Consider the following 16,680-nt stretch of genomic DNA (forward strand, 5'->3'; position numbering starts at 1 on the left):
CATTTGGTGAAGAGGATAACTCTACATTTTAGAACAAAAGCTCAGTGATAGACCCCATGGGAAATATGGAGGGAGCAAAGGAAGCATTTAGTTACTGTAAAACACAAAAAGTAATAAATGGATTTGACTATGAGTGTGTTTGTACAGTGTGAAAACGACGAGTTTAACAAGTGATAATAACTAGTTACTTTTTCCATATAATAACCTATTTTCAAACAAACGAACATTTGTGTATGCATAAAATGATAGTGTGTGTAGCTCTAGCGAATATAAAATTACATAACTGATAACTTTATAAAACGATCTCATATAAATGTGATGACAATGTGTCAAGACATGAAATTTTACTACACAATGAAGAAATAAATTCATATGAATTAAAAGTACATCTCAATTATCATCTTAATTAGTTTAGTTCCTAAAAAAGTGGCCTATGTAAATCTTAAGGAGCTTCCCAAAATGGTTTTGGGTATAAAACAAAGAAATGGGAAAATGCTGGATTTTACAAAGAATTTTCATAGTCACTGATTAGAAGTGTGAATGGTCTACAAAGACCATTCACTTAAAAGTATATTAAAAATTTGCCACTTTCATTTAAATTCACAAAAAATTCCAGTTAGTAAAATAATTCCAAAGAAAATAACAAAGAAAATAAACTATGTTATGTTTCCAATTGTATACGTTATTTTTCTAATGACATTTAGTTTTAAGAAGTTAATTTAATGAGGGGAAGCCAAATTCAATAATGTTGACAAAGTGCCAATAAAATCAAGTTTACTCACCAGCCAAGGTACTTGTATGCCTAAAAGCTCTGACTTGGGAATCTGATAAACCAGTCAAAAGGGAAATAACTGTATCCATCATATACTCATCATAAATTATGCTATATTGACACTGTCGAATCAGAACTCCAATAAATTCACAAAAGTTTGAGCGAAATTTTTTCCATTGAGGTCCGGGCATGGTTAGGGGATAATCACCACTGTCCTACAAGAGAAAAAAAAATTAAACTATATCAGAATTTGTAGCATTAAACCTTGCTTTAAAATATTTTTATCCCCCTCTATGGGCAGCATTCTTTTTACTTACTGCAATCCATTATACTTTAGGCAAATTTTTTTTTTTTTTTAGTGAGGCAATTGGGTTTAAGTGACTTGCCCAGGGTCACACAGCTAGGAAGTGTTAAGTGTCTGAGGCTGGATTTGAACTCAGGTACTCCTGACTCCAGGGCCAGTGCTCTATCCACTGTACCACCTAGCTGCCCCTATACTTTAGGCAAATTAAAAGAGGTAGGGGTAACAATTGTAATATTAGCTTTTATAAAACTATCAAGAATAAAGAGATAAGAATAAGAGATCAGCAGGAAAATATTATTATGCTTAACAGCATTATATTTGATAAGTCAGCAACATTTTATACACATACATATACCAACTAGCATCACATCTAAATATTTAATAGAACAGTTAATCAAATTGGAGGGAGTTATACACAGTAAAAATACAACATATATGCCTTTCAGGTATAAGCACATATATGGAAAGGACTTCAGAAGGCCATCTAGTCAAACCCAACTCATCTTACAGATGAGGAAACTGAGTCTCATAGACAATAAATTTCTCTAAAGTCACAAAGATAGAATGCATCAAAATTGGTATATGAACCTATAACCTTTGCATTCAGAGGTTGGATAGGTCCCTTGTAACAACTTTTTTCTTGCATATTTCTTCATGTCCCTTGTAACCACTTTTTTCTTGCATATTTCTTCATGTCCTATCAGTAAATGAACTTAATAAAATACGGTGATTCTAATCAGTTATCAAGCAAGGTTAAAGATGATAGAGTGTATCCCTTATAATAATAAAGTTTTGCACTTCTTATCTTTGTAAGGTCACTAATGCCATCAAACACAATATCATACTAACAGCTAAATATTTAGTAAATGTCTTTTGCTTCAATGACTGGAGTTGCAGCCTGTGAATGCTCACTGGAGGGAGAGAAGGGACTTTCTAACACTGTCAATGCATAATTTTTTTAAACACCCACCCACACGGAACCAATCCCAAATGACTAAAGAAAAACTAAAAATCTTAAAACAAATATGCATAATCAAGGAGAGCAATGCATACATTGCCTGCATACAAAAAATTTATGTCCCGTTTTCAAACGTCACCTCTCTGTCATGATATGTATAGTACACATTAGCTCTAATCTTCTGGAATAGTGGTTTGTAATTGCGTTGATCAGAGTCTTCAAGTCTTTCTAAGTCATCTTTACATTGTTCCTATGCATAAATTATTCTTCTGTTTCTGTCCATTTCACTATGCATCAGTTCTTTTAGATAAATTTCATTTTTTTCCCTTCTTCTAGCTCCCTAAATAGTCCTGGATAGTTTGACTGGCACGGTACTGAATACCTAGTCAAGTTAGGTATTATTATCATTTTTATTATATTGTTTCAACCTATACATGAGCAACTGAAATAATAAGTTGAGCAAAGCTGCATATATAAAATAAATTCACATAAATCATGAGCATTTCTAAACATGACCAATGGGAAGAGAGGATCCATTTCAGATAAATACAGAATGAATAAAATAATTGAAAGTCAGCCTTCTAAGATGCAAAAAAACTATATTAGTAAAACAAAAATGCTCTTACTAAAAATGAAAAACTTATTTCTGTGAAAAATATAAACATAATAAAAGCACGTTTTCTTAATATAACAAGTAGTATCTAATTAAAATGGATACTAAATACATCATTGAAAAAAGTTAAATTTTTGATCAGCTCAGGGGTAAAGCTACTATAATTATTAAAAATAGTGTTAGAAACATGACGAGAAATACCAAAACAGTTAAGACAAAAGGGAAACAAAAATAACAACATTTATATAGCATGTACAAGGTGCCAAGCACTGCTAAATGCTTTAAAATTTTATTTCTTTGAGCTTCACAATAACCTGGGAAGTATCTGCTATCATTCTTCCCATTTTACAGATGAGGAAACCGAGGCAAATTGCCATGCCCAGGGTCACACACCTAAAAGTGTCTGAAGCCAGATCAGAAATCAGTTCTTTCTGACTTTAGCCCTAGTACTCTATCCGCTGGGCTACGCAGAAGCCCCTAAAAAGAAATCACAAAATTCCAGGGAATCAGTAAAGGTAAATGAGATATATCACTAGCAAAGTTGCAGGCTATAAAATAACCCTCAAACAACAACCACCACCAAACCACAACAGCATATCTATATAAAAAATAATAAAATCTAAGCTGCTGTAACAGACAGAGAATTCTCATTCCATATAAATTAAAAAATGCATAAAATATCTGGTGATCAATCCACCAAAGATTCAATTGTAAAGTGCTCGGAAGGAAACAAGAACAACTTAATAACTGGAAGAATATTAAGTTTCCATGACCTGACTGTGCCAATGTCACAATGACAATATTTCCAAAGTGTATTTATAGTTTTAATGCTATGCCAATCAAATTATTAAAGGAATACTTTATAGACCAAGATAAAATATTAACAATTAATTTGGGAAAATAAAACATCAAGAAAATCAAGAAAAATAATGAGATGGGGAAGGAATGGGTAGGGGGGAAGGGGTCCATTGCACTTCCAGAACTGTACTGTATTATAATGCTATAGTCACCAAAACCATTTGGTACCACTGTAAAAAAGAGAGACGTTGATCTATGAAAAACACTAGGCAAGGAAGACTTCAAAAAAACTGGATTCAACAACTGAGAGTTCAAGAAAACAGAAAATAAATTAGGAAAGAACTCCCTAATTAATAAAAACTGCTAATAAAACTGGAAAGCAGGATGGAAGGAACTAAGATTAGACAAATACCTTATTCCCTATTCTACAACAAAATAGATACATGACCTTAATATTAGAGATCACATCACAAAAATAATAAATGGATCATATACCTTTCACAATTATAGGTAGAAAACATATCCTTAACAAGAAAGAGGCAATTACAAAAAATATAATAGATAACTTTGATTATATGAAATTGAAAGCTATTATACAAATAAAACAAATGTACATAACTAGGATAAGAAAGGTAGGGGGTCTAATGGGAAAATATTTTTTGCAACAGATATTTCTGGTAAGGCTTTTGCATCCAAGATGTAAAAATACTCAACAGATTTATATAGATCAAAAGCCATTCTTCAATAGATAAAGTTCTTAAAAGAATTATAATAATTATTAAAAGAATTATAAATTATAGATTATTAAAAGCCATATAAAATAAATACTCCAAATTACTAAGACAAATGCAAGTCAAAACAAGCCTGAGATTTCACCTCATACCTTGCAAATTGGAAAAAATTACATACGATGGGAATAAATCAATACTGATGGGGTTATGAAAAGATAAGGACACTAGTTTGCATTGTTGGTGGAGTTGTGAATTGGAATATCCATTGTGGAAAGCAATATTGATAAAAGAACTAAAATGTCTATACCCTTTGATACAGATTTCATTACTAGGCTTAAACCTAAAGGTGGTCATCAATAAGAACAAAGTCCCCATAAAACACCAAAATAATTATATTAGCATGTTTTGAGATAGGAAAAAATTGAAAATAAAGGAGATATCCATTGATTGGGGGCTGCCTAAACAAGCTATCATGCAAGAATGTTGCTATGCAATAAGAGATGTAAGAAATGATGACTACAGAGAAGCAAAGATTTACATGAACTGATGGAGAATGAACAAGGCAAGAAAATAAATAACAACAGTAATACAAATGGAAAGAATAACCAACAAACCCATCAAAAAGACTGTTGTAAAATTAAAAATAAATAGGTGTAGCTCCCAAGAGAAGCTATGAAAGGACATTTCTACCCACTTGCAGAGGTGGGAGTTGTAGAGGTATAATAAATTGTACATATTAAAGACTTTTCAAAGTACTGATCAGTTTTGCTGACTTCTTTTTCTTTCTTTCTTATTTCTTCTTCTCCTTTTTTTTTTTTGCAGGGTAATGGGGGTTAAATGACTTGCCGAGGGTCACACAGCTAGTGTCAACTGTCTGAGGCTGCATTTGAATTCAGGTCCTCCTGAATCCAGGGGCAGTGCTTTATCCACTGCGCCACCTAGCTGCCCCTGAATTTTCTTTTTCTTTAAATTATCTGTTACAAGGGATGGCTTTCTCAAGGGGGGCATGAATAGATTTTGTGGCAACTTTTGACCATGTAAAAAAAAAAAAAACCAATAAAAATTGTTTACAAAATTTTTATAAATGCTAGCTATAATTGCTGAACCACTTTATCTGATTCAGTCTTTCTAAAAATTGCTATTGGGGTAGGTAGGTGGCTCAGTGGATAGAGCACCGGCCCTGTATTCAGGAGGACTTGAGTTCAAATGCAGCCTCAGACACTTGACACTTACTAGCTGTGTGACCCTGGGCAAGTCACTTAACTGCAACTGCCTCACCTGCCTCGCCCCCACCCACGAAAAAATTGCTACTGATGTAGCATCTAAATTTACTAGACTGTCTATCTTAACTAATGTATAGGACTAAGGTGGACGTTAACGTCTCCAATGTTGTAATAGCTTTTTGGATTTAGAAGACCCAGTCTTCTGAGAAGCAATTACTTTTGGGAATATACTTTTTAATCAGACTTTAGGCAGTTGAAAATAGTACTTACTGAAGGGTTGGAAGAGTTTTATAACTATAAAATTAGGTTTTCAGGACGTGAGGTTATTTTAAGTGCAGACTTGTTAGCTTTTGTTTTTTTGGTGAGGCAATAAGGGTTAAGTGACTAGCCCAGGGTCACACAGCTAGTAATGTGTCAAGTGACTGAGGCCACATTTGAACTCAGGTCCTCCTGAATCCAGGGCCAGTGTTTTATCCACTGCGCCACCTACCTGCCCCTAGACTTGTTAGTTTTAAAAGACAACAGGTTCCCCCCCCCCCCCAAAAAGCTAAAAGACAACAGGTTCATAGGCCATCTGTACTGTACACCTGTTTTAGGCGAGGAAATATACAGTGTATTTTAGAAAATTGCCTCTGAAAAAAATTTAAAATAAAACATTTAGAATTGAATGATAACTATGTAATACAAAAAACTCAATAAGAACAAACCATTCCAGATAGATGAGTTTACAGTGTATTCAGATAAATTTTGAAGATCAAAGGCACTGAGGTCTGAGCAAAAAACAGGCCCACATCCAAGGAGACAGTCAGATTAGGAAAAGATGAGAAATCTAGATAACTGACAATAAGGAACTCAGCAAACATAAGTCAATTGTTAGGCAGTGTGGCATGGTGGAAAGGACACTGGCATCAACCAATGAGTATCTGAGTATAAATTCTGCCAATTGGCATAAAAACTTGAGAAAAATCATGTCTTCCCAGAGCCTCTGTTTTCTCCATAGAAAGAGGGGCTAATCCTGTTGTACTGACTTATTCACAAGATTAATAAGGAGAAGCATACACAAATAATAACTTAGGCAAAGGGTCTGGATACCATGTTTGGGGTCATAACCACGGCTTTGTATCTGGGACTGAGCTTTTTATAAAAGATATGTAGAAAGTAATTAGAGATAAACAGGATTATTTTCTATGAGGAGCGCAAAACCCAATCTTAATATACCTAACGAGTTCTGTAGCTAGAAACATAATTGAGAACAATTAATATGAAATTAACTTATTTCCCCAACTTATTGAGTCTCCCCTTTGCATACGTGATTATGGCAAACTATTTCATGAATCTTTTCACACAGTGCTTAGAGTTATAACTACAAGAAGTTTTCTTGTTAGACCAGCCGTGAACTACCTTTGCCAGAAATTCACTTAGGATAAGGTATTAATGTGATTAATCAATTGGTAGAGAACTTTCTTTTTCCACTGTACAATAGATTTTATGTCCTTGGGGGAGGGAAACAATAGGATGATAAATTAGGAACAAGATTCCACAAATAAGTGCTGTCACCTTAAACAAGCAAACTCAAGGAAGTAAGTGCCTCCAAGGAAGGGACTATATAACACAAAATGAGGAAAGGATAGAATGGTATGCCTAAGAGCCATGAGAGAAGAAACAGAAAATTAAAATCCTGGTCAAAAGGGCTTGGGTAGGAAAAGGATAAGATTACTTTATGAAGAATGAAAAAGACAAAAGTATTTCATGATAAAGGATATTCTTTTCTTTGTATCTACAAAAGAACAGTGTTTCTCAGAGGCTCACTAATCTTGTGGAGCCAACTCTTGGATGGCATGCACAGAAGAAGTGAAGGAAAACTCATGAAAGGTTAAGTCACATTTGTGACTAGAAATGCCTAGCTGTCCATGGAATAAAATGCAGTTTTTAAAACATGGGGAAATGAGATAATAGTGTAGCAGGGAGACAAATATAGATTCAGTATAAGGGAAAACTTCCTAAAAATTATAGATATTGTAAAGTGTTGATTGCCTGCCTTGAGATTTAATGGGTTTTTCCTCGACAGAAGCTTTCAAATGAAAACTGTATTAGCAACTTATTGGGAAAAACAACCAAACACACAAAAATACTTATTGAGATGCTATGGAGAGAATTCTTAAGACTGATGGCTGGTGAGGTCCCTCTCAAATCTTGAAATTCTATGAAATGGAGGATCAAAATCCTAGTCAGGAAACTGGAGTCAGGATTCAGTGGCAATAACTGTGGAAACTAGGATAAAGAGAGGAATACATAAAAAGAATACTGGAGTTCCATGAGTGTTTGTGAGTAAATGAATATGGCATAAGTATTGGTGTAGGGGTGGTGAGAGGAAAACAGAGCATTCATATTCACCCTTTCCCACCACTGATCAGAATGTCAGTCTGAGAATTAAATAAAAATGAGAAGTGGCTACATCACACTTAGGAACATGTGCAGTGCTTTGAATGATTCCATTTTGAAGCCAGCTGAGAAAATAGCTTTTAAAATCCCATCTCCTTATGTCATTTCTATATCAGTGGTCTTTCTGCAGTCAGATCACTGAACAGTTAAAACAGAAGTTAGGCTCAACAAAAGGACTTGGAACAATAGAGGATTTTATAATTAATTGTGGAGGTGATAAGAAACCTATGAAATTTACTGAAGAGAGAGGAGACATGTTTGGACGTATAATTTAGGAAAATCACTTTGGTAGCTGAGAGGAGGATAAAATGAAGTAGGGAGAGCCTTTCAGCAGGCAGACCAAAAAGTAGGCTACAGGAACAGTTCAGGTATGAGAAAATGAGGGTTGCACTACAGTAGTAGCAGTATCAGAAGAAAGAGGGGAACAGATCTGAAAGATGTTATTAAAGTAAAACTGACAGTTGTTGGCAACAGATTGGATACAGAAGAGTAAGAATAAGGAATTAAAAATGATATCTAGGGGTACAAGCCTGGGGAGGATGGTGGTACCCCTGGCAATAAAAGAGAAGTACTGAGCGTGGGAAGCTGGGTTTGGAGAGGAAATAATGAGTTCAATTTTGGTTATGTTGAGTTTAAGATGTCTATTGGAGGGGGCAGCAAGGTGGCATAAGTGGATAAAGCACCAACCCTGGATTCAGGAGGACTTGAGTTCAAATCTGATCTCAGACACTTGAGACTAGCTGTGTGATCCTGGGCAAGTCACTTAACCCTCATTGCCCTCCCCCCCCCCCAAAAAAGAGATGTCTATAAGAAATTCAGTTCAAGACATCTAATTAAGGTAGTTTGAGATGCAAGACTAGGGATTAGCAGATAGGCTAGGGTTAGATAAATAGTTCTAAGAAACATCAGCATTGAGATGATAATTGAATCAATGGAAGAAATCACCAAGTAAAGTTTTATAGAGGGAAAAGAGAAAAGAACCCAGGAAAGAGCCCTATGGTACAATCATGTTACCAAGTGTGACCTAGATGAAGAACCAGCAGTCAGATAAGAAGATATGAACAAGTGGTGAGATAAGGAGAAGAATCAGAAGAGAGGTGTCCTGATAACTGTAAAGACTGGAATGACGCCACCTGCTGGAGACTTGCTGTAGAAAAGCTTCACCATGAGGAGAAGGCCTCTGAGGGCAAGCCATGTGGTCAAGGTCCTTAGCATCAGGAAGTGACCTTTGCTCATGGGTACTGTCTATCAATGCTACCAGCCAATCAACCTAAGGAACCTCCCATTTCTGGGAGGAGGACACAAAATAGGAAGCGGACACTAGTGGAGGGGTTTGGTCTCTTTTTGCTTCCTGACCTCACCATGGTGGGTCAGATGATAGGGTCTCTTAGAAATAGTTAGATTTTTACCTTTCTCTCTGATCTTAATGATCTTTAATAAATACTTAAACACTTAAATGCTCTTGCTAAAGCTTATAATTTATTGGCGACCACTCATTAGATTTTAGATAGTATAGCTAGAATTTTAGCCCCTTACATAACTAGAGAGAAGAGTATAAAGGAGAAGAGAATTATTGACAATGTCAAAGGTTGCAGAGAGATAAAGAGGATGAGGACTGAGAAAAGTTCATTAGAAGGAGCAATTAAGAGATCACTTTGTAGAGAGCAGTTTATATCGAAAGATTAGGTCATGGGGACATCTACCTGGCACAGTAGATAAAGCACCAGCCCTGGATGCTGGAGGATCTGAGTTCAAATCCGATCTCAGACACTTGACACTGAGACTACCTGTGTGACCCTGGGCAAGTCACTTAACCCTCACTGCCCCGGTAAAGAAAGAAAGAGAGAGAAAGAAAGAAAGAAAGATGAGGGTCAGAAGGCAGAGTATGTAGAGAGCTAAGACAGTGAGAGGAGAGGACTAGAGGGGGACTTTGCTGAGCTGCTTTACCTCCTCTTAAAATGACAGCTAATAATAATCTCTAGCAATTATATAGTGCTTTAAAATTTCCAAAATGCTTTATAATTTTTGTTTTATTTGGTCCTCACAACAACCTTGGGAGCTAGGTGCTATTCTTATCTACAATTTACAGCTGAGGAAACTGAGGCAAACAGAAGTCAAATGACTTACCCAATGTCATGTAGCTAGTGTCTGAAACAAAATTTGAACTCAGGCCTCTCCTGATTCCAGGTCTAGCAGTCTATCCACTGGACCACCTAGGTTTCTTACATGGGATGGCTTGGTGTGTGGAGAGGAGAAATTCAGAAATGAAAGTGATATAAAAACAAAAAAATATATGAAAAAAATTTAAAAAGGAAAACGTATCAAGAATATAGTGCTATTTTAAATTAACTAACATCTAAAGGAAATGCCCTTTCATAAGATGTAATCACCTCATACTAAATCCATTTAAGTTAAAATAAGTATGAATGCCCTAGTGAGCTTTCTCTCCTTCCTGGAATTGCCCAAGTTCCTTAAACTAAAAATGTTTTCTCTCAGGATTTCCATGATGGAGCCAAGTTGAGGGAGGAAAAGAAGTGAGCTCTCAAACTCATGACAGGATCGCTCCAAAAAACCATCAACATAATGCCACAGGACAATTCCTGGAGCAGCAAAACACACAGAAGAATGTGCTGAAATCATCTTCTAACCAAGAACCGCTTGGAAGGTCAGAAGGAGAGAGCTGCTGTGCTGATACAGGAGTCGGGCCCAACCCCAAAGTCACCCCGACACAGATCCAGCCCCAGTAAGGCCTCAAAAGAGAAGGAGACCCCTGGGGCCTCTGAATCAGCTGAAGCACCAGTGTCATCTGGAACTAAGCTCACAGTCTGGTGAGAGGGCTGAGCCCTTGGCAGGGAGGGAAATTACAGGGGTCTATACTGGTGCTGAGGCAGAACTTGAGTTTTTCACCCCTGCTGGGAACCAGGAGGTAGGCTTGAGTAGCACTGGCCCAGGTGGGGGAGGGGCACAGGCTCCTCAGAGCTGACAATCACAATACACGAAGCTGATTGATTAGCAAGTTGGTCTGGGGTCATCTACAGACCAGGAAACAGGCCAGGTGAGTGAAGAACCCGATCCTCCTTAAATCATACCACCTGAGACTTCTGAAGCTTGGGATACTGTGGCCTGGAAACAACGCTCCACTTTAAGGAGCTAAAAGTCAAGTAAAAGAAAGGCAAGATGAGCAGACAGAGAAAGGTGAGGACCATAGAAAGTTTCTTCAGTAACAAGGAAGACCAAGGGGCACCCTCAGAGGAAGATGTCAACATCAGGGCCCCTATATCTAAAGCTTCCAAGAAAAATATGAATTGGTCTCAGGCCATAGAGGTGCTCAAAAAGGACTTTAAAGATAAAGTTAGAGAGGTAGAGAAAGCAATGGAAAGAGAAATGAGGGGGATGCAGGAAAGACATGAGAAAAAAGTCAACAGCTTGAAAATCCAAATGGAAAAGCTCTCTGGTGGAAATCATTGCAAATCCAAATGAATAAAAAAATAGAGGGCAATGTGAAATATCTTCGGGGAAAAACTGGTCACCTGGAAAATAGGTCCAGGAGAGATAATTTGAAAATTATTGGTCTACCTCAAAACCATGATCAAGGAAAGAGCTTGGACATCATCTTCCAAGATATTCTTAGGGAAAATTGCTCTGAAATGCTAGAAGCAGAAGCTAAAATAGAAACTGAAAGAATCCACCAATCACTTCCAGAAAGAGATTCCAAAAGGAAAACTCCTAGGCATATTATAGCCAAATTCCAGAGCTCTCAGGTCAAGGAGAAAGAATTCAAGTACTGTGGAGCCCCAGTCAGGATAGCACAAGATCTAGCAACTTCTACATTAAAAGACCAGAGAGCATGGAATATAATATTACAGAGGGCAAAGGAATTGGGATTACAACCAAGAATCACCTACCCAGCAAAACTCAGCATAATCTTTCAGTGGAAAAAAATGGGACTTTCATGAAAAAGAGGACTTTCAGGTATTCATGATTAAAAGACCTGAACTGAAAGGAAAATTTGACTTTCAAATACAAGACCCTAAAGAACCATAAAAAATTGGAATTAGAGGACATACCTGGGGATATGCAGTGGGTGACTGTCTTGTGTCTGAGGATGGATTTTGGCTGGGATCCCCCTGGGTCCAGGGTGAATGCTTTGTCCACTGTGTCACCTAGCTGCCCCATGATGACATCATTAGGGTTAAATTGAGGGGTGAGGGGAATGCAATGGGGGAGAGGGAAGGGCATAGGTGAAATCCTACATGAAAGAAACAGGAAAAGGCTTATGGACTGAGGGAAGAGATAGGAGAGGAACAGGGCAGTAAATGAACTGTACACTCATCAGAAAAGGCTCAAAGACCTTAACTCATCGGAGTTGCCTCAAGGAGGGACTAAAACACACACACACACACACACACACACACACACACACACACAACTGGGTGGAGTAATCTATTTAATCTGGGCAGTAAATGATCCTAAAACTCATCAGAATTGACTCAAAGACCTCAATCTCATCAGCACTGCTTCAAGGCAGGAATAACACACACACTCAATTAGGTAGAATAATCTCTCTAACCCTGCAGGAAAATAGGAGGGGAAGGGGATAAAGAGAGAGGGGCAAAAGAAGGAAGGACAGATTTGGGGAGGGGTCAGACAGAAGCAAATCCCTTTTGAAAAGGGACAGGATAAAAGAAGATGGATAATAGAATAAATATCATAGGGAAGGGAATAGAACGGAAGGGAAACAGTTGACAATAATAATCATGAAAAAGAGAAAAGGGGGAGAATTGTACAAAAAATATTTAAAGCAACTCTTTGGGGTGGCTAAGAATTGAGAATCAAGGGAATGTCCATAAATTGAGGAATGATGGAAGAAGCTGTGCTATATGATTGTGATGGAATGGTCTTGTGCTATAGGAAATGACAAACAGGATGATACCAGAAAAACCTGGAAAGACTCATGAACTGATGTATAGTGAAGTAAGCAGAGCTGGGAGGACACTGTGCATAGTGACAGCAATATTGTTCAATGAGCAACTGTGAATGACTTAATTACTCTCAGCAATGCAATGATCCAAGACAATCCCAAGGGACTAATGAGGAAGCATACTATCCACTCCCATAGAAAGAACTGATAAAAAGAGCACTTGTGGATTGTACATATATATAACCTGGTTGCAATCTTGGGGGGGGGGGATTTGGAACTCTAAATCTTATGAAAATGAATGTTGAAAACTACACTTACATGTAACTGGAAAAAAATAAATGTTGTAGAAAAAAATAAGTAAATAAATAGATAGATAGATAGATAGATAGATAGATAGATAGATAGATAGATAGATAGATAGGTAGGTAGATAAATGAATGAAATGTTTTCTCTCCTTTCTTATGTTTTTACTGGGGCATTGTGGATCTTTCCTTTGCCTCCATCATACTCTATTTCACATCATTTATTATTAGGCAATCCTGGTATTTTTCCCATTAGATTACAAACTCCTTGAGGCAGGGTTTGTGAAATTATTTTACATATGTATCCCCAGTGTCTAGTATAGCCAGTATCTCGCATAAAGCTGGTGTTAAAGAAATGTTTGTTGAATTGTTGTTGCACGGGCTATTTTGATTTTGTATTATAGTTATTTATATACATGTCTCTTCATTGGACTATAAATAAATTCCTTGGGGACAGGAACTAGACTCAATTGAAATTTTGCATTTCTAGGACCTAGTACATATCCCTTGTCCACTGTAGGAACTTGAAAATGATTTGTTGAAATGGATTTTTAAAAAATATATATCTATTCAGAAGATTTAGAAAAACTACAGTACAGATATGTTATGAGGTCTTTAAAAGGAATATAAAACACAATCAGGTTTCATTCCCACTTTTTGTATTTTTATGAGAAATATTTTGAATAAAATGAAGTACTTCAGGGTATATGGAGAGAGAGAGAGAGAGAGAGAGAGAGAGAGAGAGAGAGAGAGAGAGAGAGAGAGAGAAATACTTTGCTGATTGTGTTCATTCCTGAAATTGGGGATTCAGGATAGTAACTAGACTGCAAGAAAGGGATTTAAGGATTAGTACTACTAATGGAAATGTACTTGTTCTTTTTATTATCTATAAAGGGCTTAGACTAGATGACCTCTGAGGTTACATCTAGCTTTAAATCTATGATCATAAAATCAAGAAAATTCCCTTTTCCTCAGGTTTTTTTTTTTTTGTGTGTGTGTGTGAGGCAATTGGGGTTAAGTGACTTGCCCATGGTCACACAGCTAGTTAAGTGTTAAATGTCTGAGGCCGGATTTGAACTCAGGTACTCCTGACTCCTGGGCAGGTGCTCTATCCACTGCGCCATCTAGCTGCCCCTTTTTCCTCAGTTTTTAGCAATATCATTGCAAAGGATAAAGTGTGACACTTTCAACCTATGGCTAGGTAACAAAAGTAAAAGCTAACATTGTCTGAGGATCTTCTAACATTTTTTTTTTTCTGAAAAGAAACTATGAATTTTGAAATATTTGTAGGAATTCTAGAAAACACAATATCTAAACAGGAGCTAGAATACTGTTGCTGCTGTTCAGTCATTTAAGTTGTGTCTGACTCTTCATGACCCCATGTGGGGTTTTCTTGGCAAAGATCCTGGAATGATTTGTACTTCCTTCTCCAGTTCATTTTTTTTTTTTAATAACTTTTTTTTTTTTTTGCAGGCAATGGGGGTAAAGTGACTTGCCCACGGTCACACAGCTAGTAAGTGTCAAGTGTCTGAGGCCGAACTTGAACTCAGGTACTCCTGAATCCAGGGCCGGGGCTTAACCACTGCGCCATCTAGCTGCCCCCTCCAGTTCATTTTACATATAAAGAAACTGAAGTAACCAGGGCTAAGTGATTACCCCAGCATCATACTACTATTAAGCATTTGAGACCACATTTGAACTCAGAAGATAAGTCATCCTGACTCTAGGCCTGTTACTCTATCCACTGTGCCACCTGGCTACCCAGCGGCTACAAAACCTCTATAATCTCACTTAAATAACCTATTAAAAAAGGGGTTGGAGAATGCATTTGCCTGAACAAGCTCTAATCACTGATTTCTCTTGGAAGAAAATTTTAGGACAAACATTAACACCAGCCTTCCTGTGAATACCTTTTTATTTCATGCCCTCATCTGACAATCCTAAATGTTGGGCATAAAAATTTTCCTACTGGCTGGCTCAACAATAGTAAGATTGGGCAAGTAGGCATTTTAGGTTTTGGAAGTTTGGATTTCATTGTCATAGGGATACCTATCAAGGAAATAACTCCTTTCACCAGGAAGATCAGCAGCTACTATGCCACTACTCTTATCTTAGATAATCATCTGGGGACTTTTAAGAGTTTGGTAGATTGCCCAGGTTCACAATGTTAGTATGTTTCAAAGGTGGGACTTGAATCCAATTTTCTAGCCAGTATGTTAACCTGCTTCGCATTGTCTTAAAATTGTCCATATTCTCTGTGGAAATCATGAAGAAAAGGTACAGGTTTTATAATGCCACATTATACCTAACTCAACATGAAATGTCCAATCAAATTGAATCAAAATAGATGGTCTTCTGAAGCTGTGACTTCAAAAGGTTTAAGAAAATTTTGATCATATATTTAACATAAAGCACTGACTAAAATTAAATTTATCATTAAATCTATTCCTCACCTTTTTTTGGCAGAGATTCTACCATGCTCTAACAAAAATGACCATGAAAAGCAATTATTTAAACATGAATTTGGCAGACTGCCACTAAGCAATTAAAAAGAAGTTGCTTAGGAAGGAATATAAATTTGCTGTGAGCTCTTTAGTAATTAAGCATAGGTCCTTGATTCTGGGCTCCAACTGTTATTTTACAACATAAAGAAGTGTATGTGGGGGGGAGACCAGAAAAAGTCTGAAAAAATATTTTAACACTTGGAAAAGGGCACAACACTGTATAAGAACTGCATTTTTGCCTTTCTTTGTATTCCCAGAGCTTAGTGCATGGCAAACAGTAGGTTCTAATAAATGCTTGATATTGAAAGTTGAGGAATTATACAAAAATATAATTTTAAAAATTTTCAGAAGGAACAATGATGTTCAAAAAGAATAAATGTAATTGCAGTAAAACCTTAATATACCTACAGGCAAGATTCTAAATTAAAGTCTGAATGAACATAAAAAGAGACCATTACCAAACCTTATGAAAATGGGAAAATGTTGTTCTACACAAAAATGTTAAGTTTTTCAAAATGTTGTGATGGTAAATTGGGGAATTTGCTGTGTAAGACTGTGTATATACACACCAAAAATATATGTTGCACATCAATGGCCAAGCTACATTGGTTACAGAGTCTCCTTAGTAGAAATTTCCTGCTAGCAATTATATCACAGATATAGACACCCCTTCTATATATGATGTATGTATGCTTGTGTGTATGTTATACATGCATGTATAGAAAATACTTCCTGTTTATTCAAGAGCACTTGCACTAAAAGTACAAGGAATTTACATGTTGATTAACCATGAAGTTGCTTTCTGAACTGCCACACCTAAACAAAGCTGCTGATAGAGTAATTAAAGTATTTTTGATACTTTATAGATACTTATAAAGGTAATCTAACTCTTAAATTATGGAGGCCTCATGGCTTAATGGTCAAAGTGACTGTCTAGTAAAGCAGAATATTCTAGGTTCAAATCCCAGTGGGGCCTCAACCTTTTTAGAGCCTCAGGGGATAGTATTCTGGGTTGTTTGTTTTGTTCTCAAAGAGGATTATCACATTGGGGTGCTGAATTGGATTTAACTAAGGGAGGGCTGTGCATGGTCACCACCCTCACTCTCTCCTCC

At 36.7% G+C, this 16,680-nt stretch overlaps 1 protein-coding gene across 1 annotated transcript in view; it reads right to left on the bottom strand.

Moving 5' to 3' along the window:
• STAG1 (stromal antigen 1) overlaps positions 1 to 16,680 on the bottom strand; it is a 360,000-nt gene that overhangs the window by 150,091 nt on the left and 193,229 nt on the right. The window contains 1 exon segment of the mRNA XM_043995188.1: positions 783 to 987. Coding sequence (XP_043851123.1) covers positions 783 to 987 — 205 coding nt within the window.

The sequence above is a fragment of the Dromiciops gliroides genome, chromosome 3 (genome assembly GCF_019393635.1).
Source record: "Dromiciops gliroides isolate mDroGli1 chromosome 3, mDroGli1.pri, whole genome shotgun sequence".
Taxonomy (NCBI): domain Eukaryota; kingdom Metazoa; phylum Chordata; class Mammalia; order Microbiotheria; family Microbiotheriidae; genus Dromiciops; species Dromiciops gliroides.